Source organism: Lygodium microphyllum, chromosome 20 (assembly GCF_053477565.2).
Source record: "Lygodium microphyllum isolate KBCC chromosome 20, Lygodium_microphyllum_v1.1.10, whole genome shotgun sequence".
NCBI lineage: Eukaryota > Viridiplantae > Streptophyta > Polypodiopsida > Schizaeales > Lygodiaceae > Lygodium > Lygodium microphyllum.
In genome coordinates, this window is record NC_141154.1 from 74,554,995 (window position 1) to 74,572,085 (window position 17,091).

Here is a 17,091-nt window from a genome sequence, read left to right on the forward strand (position 1 = left end):
GTTTGAATCTGACCGGATGAGCCTGCCTGACTGATCAGCCCTGCCATGCAAACATGTAATGTCAGCATGTGAACACAACTACTGTCTACTCCTGCCTGCTTTGCTGGATCAATAAATGCTCATCTTATTGGAGTTGCTCTGCAAGAGAGGCTCTTCTTGTTAGGTGGCTTTTACATGTTAGTCACAGTTCTCATCTTATTGATGTTGCCCTGTACAGAAGCTCTTCTTCTAGGTAGCTTTTACATTGCTCTTGCCTGTTTTGGCATTCCATTCCAGCATGTGATTTCTGATTCTGTTTTTCAGTTGCTAGCCCAGCAATCTGAACGAATGGTGAACCAGGCCTGCTAAATCCAAATCATTGTAAGCCTTAAGGGATCACTCGGAGTGGTATATCCAGGCTTCTGTAAACACAAGAATATCACTGTGTTTTCATTCCTTTTTGTGAGGTTACTCTTTTTTTCATTCCATTTCGGCATGTGATTTCTGATTCTGCTTTTCAGTAGCTAGCCCAACAATCCAAAGGAATGCTGAATGAGGCCCCATAAAACCAAATCATTGTAACGAATTATTTGAGCAGTAAACCCAGGCTTCTGTAAACACAAAAATGTCACTGGGTCTGTGTTTCTTATTGTGAGCACCTTAAAATGTCAAGATGCTTGATGGTGGCTAATTCTTTTTGTGCTTGTTGCTCTTTGTAGCAGATGCGTGTGTCTCCTTCTCACGTTTATCCTTTTGATGTCCTTTATAGAGGTTCCAGGTGATGATTGAGGGGTCCGAGAAGGTTCTAAGGCAGTTGTTGGGCAGTCTTGAGTTCTAGCGTTTCTTATTTAGTTGAGGCATATTCGAGACCATGAATGGGACTGCATTATCAGATCTACAAAGAGCAGAAGAGCTGAAATCTGCTGCTAATGCAGCTTTCCAGGGTGAGATATTCTTATGTTATTTTCTTGTAGACAAAGAGTTGCAATGACAAGATGCACTGAATGATATAACTTCCCTTTTGAGCACTTAATGAGCTCTATATAGTTCATTCCTAGTTATTTAAGAAGCAAGGTTGGAGAGAGCTTGTAGGAGCTGTTCTTGCAAGTATGGAGGAACTAAGTTATTGTATCTGCTAATGGTCTATAAATAATGTTGGTTCAGATCACAAGTACAGGAAAGCTGTAGATCTTTACACACAAGCTATAGAGCTGAATGCCAATAATGCAGTTTATTGGGCAAATAGGGCATTTGCTCATACAAAATTGGAAGAATATGGCAGTGCAGTTCAAGATGCAACAAGAGCTATTGAAATTGATCAAAAGTATGTGAAGGTGAGTCCCTTAAGCCCTTGCTGTTTTTACTGATTTCGTTGTTGTGGACCTGCTCAAAAAAGCTTTGCATTTGGGAAATAGGGGTACTATCGAAGGGGAGATGCGTATCTAGCAATGGGGAAGTTCAAAGAAGCACTCAAGGATTTTAAGCAGGTATTTCATTTATTGCATTGTTCTCTAAATGCCTTACAGCTTTTATGTCTGATGTTAAGCGTGTTAAATCTACTTGTGCAGTCTGGTTCCCTGTACCGCTCTCTCAAATCAGTCAGAGGTACCTAGGATTTTATCCATATAAATGAGATGCCTTGACTGTAAATGACATTTGATCCATGTTTAGTCAGTCAGAGGTACCTAGGATCTCATCCATTTAAATGAGATGCCTTGACCAATAAATGACATTTGATCCATGTTTAGTAAATGATGATATATATGTTGCATGATTCCCTATGGTGGATCAATGAAGTTTGCATGAAGAAAATTGTGGAGTAGCTGCTAGGGTTTGGACCAAGGAAACACAAAGTGTACAACCATGATAGAAACACAACAATATAGACATAGAAGTGCAAAACTCAAACTTGAAAAGCAAAACTCAAAACTCAAACATAGAAACAAACACAAGCAGAAGGAGAGAGAAAGAACATAACTCTGAAGTTGATGAATATTGTCAATGAATGTAACAACATATAGAGTGCCCAAGGGCAGAGTAGCAACGTCGGAGAGAGATGTCCATTGGAGACAGGTCCCAAGTACTATGACCACCAATCGGAGTGTCGAAGGTGAGGAACAAAGTCACAAGTGACGGCCATTTTTGGACTTGAGGATTGGAGGGACGGTAGCTTTTTGCTGTCCCATGTCCCATTCCATGTGACTGTATAGTTACAAGTGACGAACATTCCTCCCTGTCCCCTATTCATTGTCCCAACCCCCTTTTGCATCACTTGTGACTATGGTGAGGAAATTGCCAAATGAAGACGCAAGAGGCTACTGGAACATGTGATGTCAGCAGAGAGCTATGGAGGAGGTAGGCATCAACTAGCAGCTGCAAATGCAGATGTGAAGCTGCTGCTTGAAGAGGGAGAGTTATCCCTTGGGCTGGAGGACAGCAAACGTAGGTAGACAGTCTCTATGGAAGCTAGTGATGAGGACTGGGGCTCAAATGCAGGAGTGGAGCACTTGTTGCCTGGATGATGGAGATCAAGCGCAAGTCGCAAGAAATTGTTTGGAGGCTAGCGATAATTGTGGTTTGTCAAACGCAGCAGTGGGAGTGACCCTAGGCAAGAGGTGGTAGTAGGAGGAGTCGCTAGAAGTTGGAACACCAGGAGTGATGGCAGCAATCGCAAAGATTGGACAGCCATGTGGAGGAAGATTGATGGCTGAAAATCTGCACAAAAGATCATGACTAAATGGGGGCAGCCTGTCTATTTATAGATGAGGATGGACCCTCCTAAATTAGGGTTTCACAGTAACTCCCTCGAATTGTGCTTCCTTTTAGGGATTTTCATTCAATAAGCATATTTTGGGGCTATTTAACAGGCTAATTGTCATGTAATGCACTTTCTAGCTCAACACCCCCTCTTAGGCCCAAAACATGGCTAGAAAGGAAGAAACCTAGGTTTGCCCAAGGCATCCCACCCTAAAGCAGCCAGGGCATTGGACAAAGGGTACATGGTTATTGCCCAATGGCCTACCAAGACTATAGAGGCGCTGGTTATCTTACTAAGGGAGTCCAAGTAGTCACCCTAGAGAGAACAAGGCTTTAGACGAAGGGTGCTTTTTGGCTATCTAATGGCCTACCAAGTTGTGCAAAGGCAAATGAAACCACAATGAACTTTAAAAAAAAGTGTTATCAGAGAATGGCTTACCAAGTTGTGCAAAGGCAAATACAATTGCAATGAACTTTAAGAAAAAAGTGTTATTAGAGATGGTTTGTGGTTGATTAAGTAATTGTACGATACGGGAGAATGAGAAGGGGTGGTTAGGTCCAATTGATCACAAAACAAACAAGCTACCCATCCAGTCGAGGGTGTCGATGATGAGGAAAGGATGATGAAGTAATGGTGGTGTAGTGTACAAACCACCAGTGGAAACTGCTTAGGATCCATGTAGTGGTGCTTTGCACAATGAGTATGCTACATTTGGTAAAATGCTCATGCAGCAAGTGCCACATGGATAGTGTCTCTCATGGGGAAGTTGTTCACTTGCCTAAGCGTCCTTCATAAAGATGATGAAATTATGTAATGAAAAAGGAGGAGGTACAAGGGGGGAGGGAGGACTGATGTTAAAGTCAAGTCTGTAGAATACCAAGAAGGGTAGCAATCCCCTCTTAACCTTGGATGTTGATGTTGAGGGAGGAGGAGCCAGATGCCGGTCTTCGTGTGTGTTGAGAACCATGATGCTAGGTAGCATACCAATTGGAAGAACAAGATAGAAGTCACCATCATGATAGTATCAAGAGAGATGTTGCAGGATCCGGCTCGAGTGGGGAATTCTCCATGTTGGTAGAAGAGCGAAACTTCTAGGATGATGAACCCATGAATGAAACGGTACATATCCCAAGTCTCTAGCCTAGGTAGGATTGGTGTAAACTTGCATGTTAGCCCTACACTAAAAACAAAACCCTGCAAAAGAGATGAAGATTTGCAAGCATAGAGACCAATAGTAGTGAGATGATAAAAAGAAAAAACAAAACAAAATAGAAATGAAAAACTAACCGAATGAACAATGTAGTTATGCAAATGTGTATGTGTGTGAGTAAATGTAGTGGAGGACTTAAGAAGGAAATTCTAAGGACAAAATCCTATGGGCTCTACTCGATAGCCTAAAGACCTAAGAGTGTGAAGATGGAGCTAATCTAAGGATGTGGCCACTATTATGTATTCCATGGATCTGAATGTGGGCATGGAGTGACTAGGCATGGGCATGGTAATTGTCAGAAGTGGATGTATCAATGGAAGTATAAACAAGTGCTGAAATAAATTGCTGAACACAAGATAGAAGAGAAAGCAAGAGAGAACACTATAAAGAAGAGAACTCAAAAGAATGTTCGGGAAATGGAATTCATATACCAAACACGAGATAGTTGTTTACAACAGTGAGTTACTGGTTGTGTGGGCATTGGCACCGGCATCGGCTTCTCTCTCCAACAGGAGGTCCACTTGGTGAATGATGATGATAAAAGAGGAGGATGAGGAGAAGCTCCACTAAATATAGACATAAAATAGGCTTCAAATAAATGTTGGTTGACCAATATTAATGCTGGCTAATTGGCATCATAAATGCCAAATTGACATAAAATGACCACAACAAAAAATGCCTAAAATAACTACAATGTACCGAGTCCTAAATGGTATGTATAGACTCACACATGAGCTAACAATCCTACTAACACCCCCTCTGAGATCATGGGTGATTTGAATTAGTGAAACAAGGAGAACGACTCATTATAGTCCATACAACATCGAAGCACTAGAGTAGAACCATGGATACCCAAGCAGTGGGTGATCAAGCCACCACCAAGGTGCCTTGGAGAGAATGTGATGCCGATGTTGACCCTACCAACTCTTGAAAATAGAGAAGAACCATAGCATGTCTTTGTGTCCGTCACCAATGTCTCACAGTAGCATACAAGACCATTCGGTCAACAATGCCTTTGAACATACGTGACCATGGATTCCCCTTTGGTCTAACTGCCAAAGTGTCCCCTCATGCCTGCTCTCTGTCAAATAACCAACTTATCATCAACCTGGATGTCAATCCCAGCTTCAGGATTTGAACCTGCCAAACTTTGGTTGATGTGTGAGGGACGTCCCTCTCTGGAACTTGTGCACTTGTATGTTGTATAGATGAGGTTCACCTATCCCATCTCACTGCTTGTGCATCCCATGTAAGCATAGCTTCCTCATGGTTGTCCTCATTAAAATCTTCAGGAAGTGGAAAAAGACGTTTGAGGACGGAGAATAGCTCCACAAACAATGTACATAACTGATTTTGCACAAACTAGGCTTTCATGACAGTACTCTAGGTTAGATAGTCAGGTCCATGTAACTTATCATCATTTGAAGTGCATGGAGGGGCCATATGGAGAGGATAAGAAGAGAAGATAGAGGAGTGAAGGGATGGAGAGAGAGAGTACAGCCAACCAAACAAGAAAGACTGCATAAAGGGAGAGTTCATGCACAGTGATAATCAAATTCAGATTAGAAAAGAAGGATGACTATGAAGGAAGTGGAAAACACATCTAGAAAATGCGAGAAAGATCAAAGATAACCTGTCCAGATAGTTGCACAGCCAGCATGCAGGTGAAGAACACCAAGATGCGGGCTGAATTGAGCATTAAATGCAGCAGACTGACATGGACAGGTGGAACAACTGTCGCAAGTTGTAGGGAACCACAAATAGGATGGAAAAATGCCCAGTAGCAGGTCGCTTGATCAGAAGGGGTAAAATGGACCTGTAATCAGCAGAAAAACACAGCAGCAAGAGCACAGAAGCTGAAATTTGATACCATGTTAGAAGTGGATGTAGCAATGGAGGCATAAACAAGTGCTGAAATAAATTGCTGAACACAAGATAGAAGAGAAAGAAAGAGAGAACACTACAAAGAAGAGAACTTAGAAGAATGATCGGGAAATGGAATCCATATACCAAACATGAGACAATCGCATACAATAGCGGCATACAACAGTGAGTCATTGGTTGCGTGGGCACTCGCAATGGCTCCTCTCTTCAATAGGAAGTCCACTTGGTGAATGATGATGATAAAAGAGGAGCCCCACTATATTTAGGCATAAAATAGGCTCCAAATAAATACTGGTCGGCCAATGGCATCATAAATGCCAAATTGTCATAAAATGACCGCAACAAAAAAGGCCTAAAATAACTACAATGTGCCCAACCCTAAATGGTATGCATAGACTTGTTCATGAGCTGACAATCTTGTGAATAGGTAACCACATGAGGAGCCTAGGGAGGAAGGATAGAGACATGTGGAGTAGAAGATGGGAATCCTTGTGTAGGAGTGACCCATGGAAAGTGTGATGACGCACCATAATCAGAGGATGGAAATCTTTGCGTCCGAGAGATCAAAAGGATGTGTGATTGGGGGTAGTGAGGAGAATGCGTATCAAAGCCATCCTAGTGGGAAATGATATGCTCACTTGCAAAGGGTGGAATTTTGTGTAATGAAGCATCATGGTGCAAAGTGGCTTGAGGGTAAGTGGAGGGTACAGTGTTAAAGGGTGGCATTCCCTATAACAATGCGCCTTGATGTGAAGTGGTACGAAAGTGCGAGTATGGAATGGAGAATGAGAATGTGCTAGGAGTAGAAATGGAGGTTCCAACTCCCAGTGTAGGAGATGTGGATGTGGAAGTGTAATCCAAGGTTTTGGAATGAGGAAGAGAGGAAATCGAGGTATGGGCTAGAAGAGGGTGGCATGGGAGGGATTTGACAAGAGTGGCTTACATGCTCAAATGAAATAGAAGATATAGATATACTTGATGAAGGATGTTTGCTTCGAGAGCCCCCTCTATTGAAGTTTACATATAGAAAATCATCTGGATCTTGCACACCAGAAGGAGAAACAAGAGAGGGTTTTGATCCATACGACTCAAAGAGGTTGTACGAACTTGATATTAGGCATGGCTAATACATCAGTGGGAGTGATGCCAGTTAGGAGGTGGTAGCAGGAGAAGCAGTGCCAAAAGTTGGAGCAGTTGGAGTGATAGCAATAGTTATGGAGGTTGGATAGCCATGTGGAGAAAGGCTAATGGCTGAAAATCTGCACAAAAGGTCATGACTAAATGGGGGCAGCTTGTCTATTTATAGATGAGGATGGTCCCTCCCAAATTAGGGTTTCATAGAAACACTCTCAAACCGTATGCCATTTTAGGTTTTTTCATTAAATAAGCATGTTTTGGGGATGTTTAATAGACTAATCAGCATGTAATGCATTTTGTAGCTCAAGAATTGGACTCATTGATTGCTGAATCGTTATTTCTTTTCCATAAGAGCTACATACTTACAAATTGACCTTACAAGATTGTAGAATAAATTTCTTTCTTTACAGTATTCTTTCTCATCCTACAACCATCTCTCAAGTTCTCAACCAAATCTAGCCATTTGAGTCATCAGAGGTGGAGATATTGGCAAATCTTTGATGTAAACCCTAATTTCTACTTGATAGCCACCTCAAGATGTGTGCTTAGAATTGAGGACCTAGGACTTGCGGTTGAATTAGAATTTCAGGGAGATTCAAGAGGCGAGCCAACCCATATCAAATTTAGGGTTTAATTTGTCTTTTAAAGAGTAGGGTGAAGGCAAATCCCCAAGTAAACCAAGGGGCAAATTGGTTTAAATGCTTGTTGGTCATTAATGACAATAAGTAGCACTTGGACTAGGAGAAGAGATCAACGAATCTCAATTGTATTCCATCCATTTGCAATAAAAGATAAAGAAACACCGAAAGGGGCGCTAGTTTTGAGGCCAATAGGCTGTCTGTTGTTCAAGATTTAAAAGGTAATGTGCATTTCAATTTATATGAACTAATTACTTGCTGTAATTGTTGTTAAATCACGTTATTACCCCCCTATCCGAGGAGGAAGGCTAGTTTCCTATACCTACATTATTGTATGTTTATTATGTTGATCACCCGAGATTGGAGAGAGGGTGTTAGCTTTGGTACATATCATGATTGTGATGTAGGTAGTAGAGTCTAGACAAGTCGTTATGGTTTGTCACTTGGCAGCATGCTAAATTATTGCATCAATCTGTTGGGTGGGACATTTGCACCATTATGGTGGTGCGCTTCTTGTTTGGCTGATGTGATTTGTTCAGCCCCTGTTTAGTTGGGCGATGAGCTTGTCTAGTGGCTTTTTACAAAGGGTTTTATATAGCCCACCCTCACTTTCGCCCTCATCTTGAGGGTTGTATGCCTATTGGTATTGTACTTTTTTTCTAGCTGCTGCTGCTGCTGCTGCGATTTGGTTCCTTCATGAGTATGACACATTCCTACATCATTCTCCATTCACCTCTGCCCTAGGCCATGGGACATTGAGGTTTGAGGCCCCTTATTGCATCATACATATCTTATACATTTATCTTGCATCGAGCATTCAAGAGATCGTGCCATGTGAACATGATTTTTAACTCTAATGCTTTGGCATGATTAAGTTGTGCACATATGTGAGGTACACGTGAAGTGCAAGTTACTTTGGGCACAGCTACAGTCCAAAACCCAAGTTGGGCAAGTGGGGAACATTGGCAGAAGTTGTGACAAGTTATGTTTGAGAATGTGTCAGTTGGTGATTGGTGACAGCCTAGGCTCTAGGCATTAAATGCATCCTTCGAAATGACTTGAATAAACATTCAATGCTTAGATTAAGATTAATGAAAGTTGGAAAGACTTTCAAGTTCAAAGGGCTTAGCACATTAAATTGTGGATGGATAGTGATCAATTTGTGGGTAGGACACAAGATTTTTTGATTTTCCACTATTTTCAATTACTGGAAATTCATTTCTAGAGGATGAGTGTTACATTAGAAGGTGTGCCACTTGTTAGTAGGAGGAAAAAGTTGCCATGTGAGGTTACTTGAGACCACTGAGGGCCGGCTCAGGCTTAGGAATGTTTATTCCAGCCGGGGTGACTGCTGTTGTGTGCATTTTGTGGACTGCTGGATCAGTTTTGAGGCTGATGTGCATGTGACAGGACAGGGGGAACAAATATCTTTACTGACTTGGTGAGAGGTGGTGCTACAACAGCAGGGTTGTTTTGAAGCTGTTGGTGCCATTAGAATCACCATTAGAGTTATTGTTTGAAATATTTTCTCTCTCCTCTCAGCAAATCTAAAGCAGATCAGCACACTTTTGCTGTCAACAAACCTAATTGCTGTTGTAATTGGGGTTTGTTGGCCACCTTGTGAAGGGTGCCCACAGATTGGAGCCCAGAGATGAGAATTAGCTGTAATTTCTGGAAATTACAGCAGATCTGAAGTGGTTGGTCCATCTACAGTTTGAGGACTTTCATGCAAGTGTTCTTGGCCTGATTTGTGCCCGATTGTTCTTGGAATCAAGGGGAAAATTGAGTCTTGATGCTGTTGGTCAGTTGTGACACCCCATTGTTCCCAAATTTGTAGAGAGATTGGTCAATATCTCCATGACTAAGTTTGGTGGAATCCAAGTTAAAGAAATATTACAATGGGGGCCACTTTGTGGAAAATCATGTGTTAGCAGTCTCCAATTTTTAAGTGGGAAAGTAACAGTTTTGTTAATTCATTGCATGTTGTAATTGCTAGTCAATCAGGTTAATCACGTTCCTATCCAAGAATGCTGGTTTCAGATAGGGTCATCACATTGTTGCATGTGTTTTGTTTCTCTATATTTGCCCTAGCATTTCTTTACACTACCCCCAGAGTACAATATCTTCTTCAAGTAGATGCTTTTTCTCTAGATGGTTGATGTCTATCTGAAGACTAAGCAGAAGGGAAACAATAGTTTGTAGAGCTACAGCTGCAAAATACAACTGGGAGCAGTGACTAACTGAATTGAAAAAACTGTTGTAGTGTCATGCTAATGGCAGCTGAAAACAATCCAGGAGAGAGAGAGAGAGAGAGAGAGAGAGAGAGAGAGAGAGAGAGAGGTACGGGAAGCAGGAATGCAGCTGCAATGCAGCCAGAGTAGAAACTCCAGGATGAGCACTCTTGCTGCTCTGATAGACCCTGTTCAAGCATTCAATAGACCCTGTTCAAGCTTTCAAAGTCATAGGTGAAAACCCTTAATAGTAGCCAAAAGAAAAGGTGGGCCAAATGCCCTCATGATAGATGACCGGCCAACTGGCCTAAAGTGCCCTAACATGAAGTCTCCAGGTACTTTGCTTCCAGACCATGTTGTGTAAAGCAATTTTGCTAGATTTTTAACAGTATTAAGGGCCTAGATCTATGCTGAAAGCTTCTTGCCAATGTAGAAGCCAGCTTAAACTTGTACGTGCAACATCTGGGCCTGAAAAGCCTGAATGGAGATAAAATTTTTAACTGAGATCTTTACCTTCTATGTAAAGGTTAACCTGGAAGTTGTGGTAGTTCTAAGGATTTTTACTAGTTTTTTTTTGAGATTTCTGAAAGCCAGTAGCATGATTTCTCACATGCAATAAAGGCAGTGTAGTGATACAAAGGGCATCTGATTTGTTTGGGTGCTTGTTTGTGTGCATGTTCATTCACGCACTTGACAATGTATTTTGATATCAGGTTGCAAAGATTGTGCCCAAGGATCCTGATGCTACAAGAAAACTTCGTGAATGTGAGAAATCTGTGCAAAAGTTGAGGTTTGAGGAAGCAATAGCAAGTGATGAGGCTCATCATAAAATTGCCGAAACTTTAGATTATCATACAATAGGCAAGTTTATCTGAAGAATAGTTGTTATGAAAACAATGTAAATAAGAACAGCTTTCTGATATACTTTTGCTGCTACAGAAGTTCAAACTTCATATCAAGGAGCCAGAATTGAAGGAGATACTATCACTCTTGATTTTGTAAAGAAAATGGTGGAGGATTTCAAGAATCAAAAGCAGCTGCATAGACGGTGTGTTTTGCTTATCCATTGCATACCTTTCTTCCAGAAAAATCAATTTCATTCTCATCATTTTCTTTCAATTTACAGGTATGCCTTACAGATAGTGCTTGATATAAGGAAACAGCTTATTTCACTCCCTCCACTTGTTGATATAACAGTCCCTGATAATGGCGAGATCACTGTTTGTGGTGATGTTCATGGTCAGGTAAGTGGAGGTGCCTAATTTTGGTCATTTGGTTGTTAAGTTCCTTGATGGTTTGAAAGTGTTTGAAAGTTTCCTCAATCACACTGAACATTGTTTTCATAACAAATGCAGTTCTATGACTTGCTGAATATATTTGAATTGAATGGACTACCCTCTGATACCAACCCATATTTATTTAATGGGGACTTTGTTGATCGAGGGTCTTTCTCAGTGGAAGTTATTCTGACTCTGTTTGCTCTTAAATGTGTTTACCCCCAAGGTGAGTTGTATAGTGCACCTAGCTTTATGGATGACCTATTACACCTTTTCCTAGACCTGAGGTTTTGATCTACAACGTGCAGGTGTGCACCTTGCAAGGGGAAATCATGAAAGCAAAAGTATGAACAAGATCTATGGGTTTGAGGGGGAAGTTAAGACCAAGTACAATGAGACAATGGCAGAGCTCTTTTCAGAAGTTTTTTGCTGCTTGCCATTAGTTCACGTTCTAAATGCAAAAGTCTTTGTTGTACATGGTGGTCTGTTTAGCAAAGATGGCGTTAAGCTCTCTGATATCAGGAGCATTGATCGGTTCCAGGAGCCCCCTGATGAAGGTTGAGAACACAGTTTTTAACATTTGGTTTTTTGGTATTGCAAGAGCTATATCTGTATAACTTTTTCACCTGCTAGATTCTTCATCTGGTTATCCCTTGCTCTTTATCAGGACTTATGTGCGAATTGCTGTGGAGTGATCCACATCCTGGAGTTGGTTGGGCACCTAGCAAACGTGGAGTTGGTGTAGCATTTGGCTCTGATGTTACAAAAAGATTCTTAGAGGATAACAAGCTTGGTAAGATGGTGACTGCTAGTTAAGTTGTACTAATCTCTGCTTGATTGACATTTGAATAAGTGAACTTGGTACAGTGTCTTAAAAAGTGTCAAAGTTTTTGGTTTTTCCAGATCACATAAATGCTTTGTTTGAGCTTTGCCAAATTAAACAACTTTTTGATGCTTCCAGAGCTTATTGTGAGGTCGCATGAAGTCAAGGAAGAGGGTTATCAAATTGAGCATGATGGCAAGCTGATCACTGTCTTTTCGGCTCCTAATTATTGTGACCAGGTTTGATATTGGTGTTTTGAGTTAAGCTGAAAGTGAATTGCTGGAATGTCCTTTGGGTGGTCAATTTATGTGCAAGCTGCTGTTTTTTTACAACATAAATCGTGAATATTTGTGTTTCCCGAGAAAAACAACCAAATCATATTCTACTCTAGAATTATACTATGCTATGCATAGTAACAGGGAATGGCCATTCCGAGGCCCCAGAACATGGTAATGACGTCCTGAATGGATGGGCCGAAATGGGATGGGGGACGTTCCCTGTTAGGGGACGTTTCTAACAGGGGATTTTTTTTTCTGGGGTGGTGGAGTGGGTGTCTTTTATGGGGTGGTTTTTTCGTGGGTCTTTTTGTGGGACTTCTTCCAAGGACTTCCCCTTTTGTAACACATACACATATAAAATCAGCATATTTTGTATGAAGTCGAATCAAATTAGCCCACATTACACATGTAATTTTTCTACAACGGAAAATACATGTATGCATATGTTCTTTGGTAGTATACATTCATCCACACACATAGTAACATGAGACTGGTTTTGGGGATATGGATGGGAATAGGGACGGAGACAGGAATAATGAATTGCCATCCCATGTTACCATGAGAGGGGGCTCTAACATGGGGACGGGACTAGGATGGAAAGCTACAAAATGGGCATCCCCTATTACTATGCCCACACATTCACCCACCTCATCACATGCATGCATTTTCAAATGCTATTTATGTATGCCATTCCCTCCTGCGTCCCACCCCTGGTCCCCGTTCCTTGCTTTTAGCCGTCCCCCGACCCCGACCCCGTCCTTGTCTCCGTTCCCATTCCCCATTCCATGTTACTATGATGCTATGTCTTCATGTTTCTTGTTAAAATAAGTTGGGAAGAAATCGTACTATCATGGTTATTGCTTTAAGTGCATAGAGAGGTACCTTAGTAGCCATATCAACATCTTCAAAAGGGCAAAGTTACATATACAAACAAGGAAATGAAAGCTAATGCCTATGTTGTATAGGGGTACAACATAAAGAAGGGGTTGGTGTTAGCTTGTAAACACTGTGTACAATGTTGCATCATTAGAATTGGAATTTCACATAATTTGGTTACATCGACATTCTCTTAATATAAAGTACTAGGCCTTCATAAGGAAAATCAAAGACTACAGTAATACAATAACTATTTATTCCAGTAATACTCATAGGAGCGGCCAAAAAAACAGAAAAGAAAGAAAAACACACAAACTCGTGTGCGCGCACACATACCCTCCCTAACTATCAAGCCTGATTATAATCAATCTGAAGCAACTCGCATAGATCATGTAAATTCTATCTAATTGCATCAACAAGTAAGATGTATATACACAACAAAACAGAAACCTAGAAAGAGAATAAATCAGCCTCGTCAATATTATAGACTGGTGCATGTTAGTGATGTTCATTTCATGGTTGCAAGGGCACATTAGGCTTGGCCGCCTATTTTCAGCTAGGCAACACCTTTTTGGGGATGGTTTGCGTATTTTATATTGCCAACCTAATCTCTCTAGGGTGGCGCTTTGTAGCCCATTTATATGGCTGTCCTCTTCCACTCTCAAACATCTTGCATCACTGTATCCTATTGGAGGGAGGGGGTGTCATGAGGACAGGTATTTTTAAAACCTCACTTAACATGTGGATTAATTTTTAATCACATGGTTAAGTAAATGTTCACATGTGAGGTGTAACTGAGATTAGAGTAAATTTATGAGCCTGGGACCCGGGGAAATCATGGGATGTGAAAGGCAAAAGTTGCTACAAGTTGTGCTGCATAGGAACTTGGTGGTATTTGGTGCTAGATGTTAGTCTAGGTCATTCATTTGGCTATAAGTGTTAGTTGACGATGCTAGAGAAGTTGCGTTTAATGATACGTACAGCCAATCTAATGGTCAAAGATGGCGCAGAGACACTTGGGCATGGAAGTTCCCTGGCCAATTTAATTATTGACTAGTTAGATTATTTTTCAAGGTACTGAAATAATTATTAGATTAATTATCAATATCTAAAGACTAAAAATTAATATTTAATTATGGATAATGTTGAAAAACCATTTGGGAAGGCTGTAACTTGTCAAAAATGTCCATTTCAAATTGAAAAACGTCTTTAGAGGTTGGAGAGAGGCATTTTAGTGCATTCAGCCTGCAAAAGAGAAAGAGGAGATGTTGCTGGTCTGATTTGCAACCATTGGAGTACCTTTTGAGGCAACCAAGGGCAAGAGAAGACCAATAAACAATAGGTGACATCATCTACCCCTGTAATCTCTGTAAAATCTATGTGTATGGCCTTTTCACCCAAAACTGTCCGAGGTTAAATTCTTACAGAAAAGAATTCAAATCCCGGGGGTGGAACTATGAAACCGGTCTATGACTCACATAAAGCGGTAGTTCCTTCAATTAGCACTTGGTCTTTTTACACACACACACACACACATAAACAGAGACCTCACTCCCTCGCTCAACACTAGATTAGCCCCAAAGACCAGCGCCCCTCTCGGTATTTCTTTATTAATTAAAAGATGGAAAATTACAAAAATGATAATGTTCCAAAATACGTACTAAGTATAAATACATCCTTTTATTCTTTGTGTACCACACTCGTACACACCCATCTGTCGACTCACTCTCACACTCTCTCACTGTTCAGCACTGTTCAACATCTCAATTAATGTGTGTGCCCTTTCTCTACTTCCGCTTCTACTCAACGAACTGGTATTAGAGCAACACGGTGCAAGGCGGCAGTTATTGCAGACAATGCAGTTGTTATTGAGACCGATGGATCAGAGGGGCTGTTGAGGAGCAGGCAATAATTGCAGCTGAGCAGGCGACAGCTTTGTGACAGGCGAATGGCCCGAGCGATAGCAGGCAACCAACACAGGTGTCAGACGGCAGGTCAATCGATGGGTCTGATGGGACTTGCTCGCAACCAGGACCAGCGATAGGAAATGACTGGAGGTGCAGGACTAGCGACCAACGCAGGTGTCAGACGGCGCTCGGGACTACCAGCGCGTAGGTGACAGGATGCGTGTGTGGCGGGCAACTAGAGGTGTGCGTGTCGGGCTGACGGCAGGGTTCAGGAAATTTTTTTTTGAGGAAGAGGAAGTAAATCCTTTTCATCGTCATATGTGAGAAAGAAGTATCCCCCATTGAGACGGTATCTTATATATATATTTAACAAATATAACTATATTTTTAGAAATTTAAAGAGGATTTATTTCCTTCTTCCAAAGAATTGAGAAGGATTTTTGTCAAGGTGAACAAGTTATGGGTTGAAGCGAACCCGTCTTTTCCTGAACCTTGGCTGACGGTTGACGGGAGCCAGGCGGGCACGTCAGCGGTCCCTTCCAAATCTGAAAAATTTTCAGTTTTTTATCTCTCCCCTTCCAGGCGTTCACACGTATAAGCATAGATCATAAATCTCTGCAAATCTGCTTCTCAAAATTTGGGGCTTTTTCCAAATTTGGTGCCAGGTACATGTCTCAGTGATTCCTAATCCATAAATTGCAGGCATTGAGTGCATAGGTCTCAGAAATTTTGGGGATTTTCAGATGCAAGTGAAATTTTTGCTTGGTTGAGCCAATTTCTTGGAAATTTGTGCACTCTTGGACCCCGAAATTTGGGGCTTTTGCAGAATTCGTGAAATTTCTGTATTATTTGCTCGTATTTGATGCTCGGGAAGATGTATTGATGCAATTGGGGCAAATTCACTTCAAAAACTTCGGGGCTTTTCACATTGGTAATGTGTTTTGAGTTGATTTGAGACTAGACAGTGAATTTTGCAGCAGATTTAATGCTGAGTGGGAGTTTTTTGAGCTTTGGATGCTTTAAATGTTGAAAAAAGGCAGCTTCTCTTGGTATATGTATTGCTGAATACTCACTATGTAGTGAAACAGTGGTAAATATAGCATTTGGGTCATTGCATTTGGGTATTATGGTGATATATTACTCAAGTGGGAGTTGTCTTTAATGCAAATGTATCAGATTTGATTAATGTATATGCTGTAATCAATACTTGGGACTGAAATTGCAGCTAAACATGTACTTCTTGGATACCTTGAAAGCACAAGATTGTATACTTGCTATTACAATTCAGCAAACTTGCTATTGGTTGAAAGCATTTAGTCCTTTATTGCAGTTCTGTATTGCTGAAGATGGCTGGCAGTGCATCTACATCTAAAACAAAGAATCTCTTTGAGATTCGTAAATTCGATGGTAATGGTTTTGATCTTTGGAAAGATCGTATGCAAGGTATACTCTTTCCAAAGGATTGTGATAATGCTTTAGTAGAACATAAGCGTGTTGCTTTGTCAGATGAGGATTGGGCTAAAATGAATTAAAAGGCCATTATTTACATTAAAATGGCCATCACAGATGATAACTTGGTGGATATAAAGGGGCTTGATATTGCCTATGTAGTTTGGGAGAAATTCAAGGGTACTTATGAGAATACAACTCCTGTCAATCAGATACATCTCATGTGGAAGTTGGTCAACTTGAAGCTTGATGAGTCTAAGCTTGCCTCAGAGCATTTGAATGCTTTCACTGGTATTTTGAGTCAATTACAGGATGCAAGTTTGCTAGCTTTTGATTCTAAATTAAGGGCTATCTTTTTGCTCATGACCTTGCTCGATTCATGGGAAGCATTGGTTGTCTCATTGAGCAATAACCCCAACTTGACATTTAATGGTGTACGTGGTTCTATTCTAAATGAAGAGATTAGACGCAAAGCAAGTGGGAAAACCAGTGGATCAGCCTACAATGTAAGAGGAATAACTGAAAAAAGATCTAATGTTGCAAATAAAAACAAAAATCGCAGCAAAAGCAAAGAAAAACAACAAGATGTAACTTGTTATCAATGTGGTCACAAAGGGCATAAAAAGCCCAATTGCAGGTACTTT

The 17,091-nt window shown here is 40.9% G+C and overlaps 1 protein-coding gene across 1 annotated transcript in view; it reads left to right on the forward strand.

Annotated features, from left to right (window-relative positions):
• The window catches only part of PP5.2 (protein phosphatase 5.2), a 49,109-nt gene that overhangs the window by 22,339 nt on the left and 9,679 nt on the right, over positions 1 to 17,091 (forward strand). Inside the window, exons 2-11 of the mRNA XM_087701567.1 lie at positions 749 to 923; positions 1,144 to 1,313; positions 1,395 to 1,466; positions 10,551 to 10,698; positions 10,777 to 10,885; positions 10,964 to 11,081; positions 11,193 to 11,340; positions 11,423 to 11,671; positions 11,782 to 11,907; positions 12,076 to 12,176. Of these exons, the coding sequence (XP_087557693.1) occupies positions 851 to 923; positions 1,144 to 1,313; positions 1,395 to 1,466; positions 10,551 to 10,698; positions 10,777 to 10,885; positions 10,964 to 11,081; positions 11,193 to 11,340; positions 11,423 to 11,671; positions 11,782 to 11,907; positions 12,076 to 12,176 (1,314 nt within the window). The 5' untranslated portion in view covers positions 749 to 850. The remainder of the gene's footprint in view (positions 1 to 748; positions 924 to 1,143; positions 1,314 to 1,394; positions 1,467 to 10,550; positions 10,699 to 10,776; positions 10,886 to 10,963; positions 11,082 to 11,192; positions 11,341 to 11,422; positions 11,672 to 11,781; positions 11,908 to 12,075; positions 12,177 to 17,091) is intronic.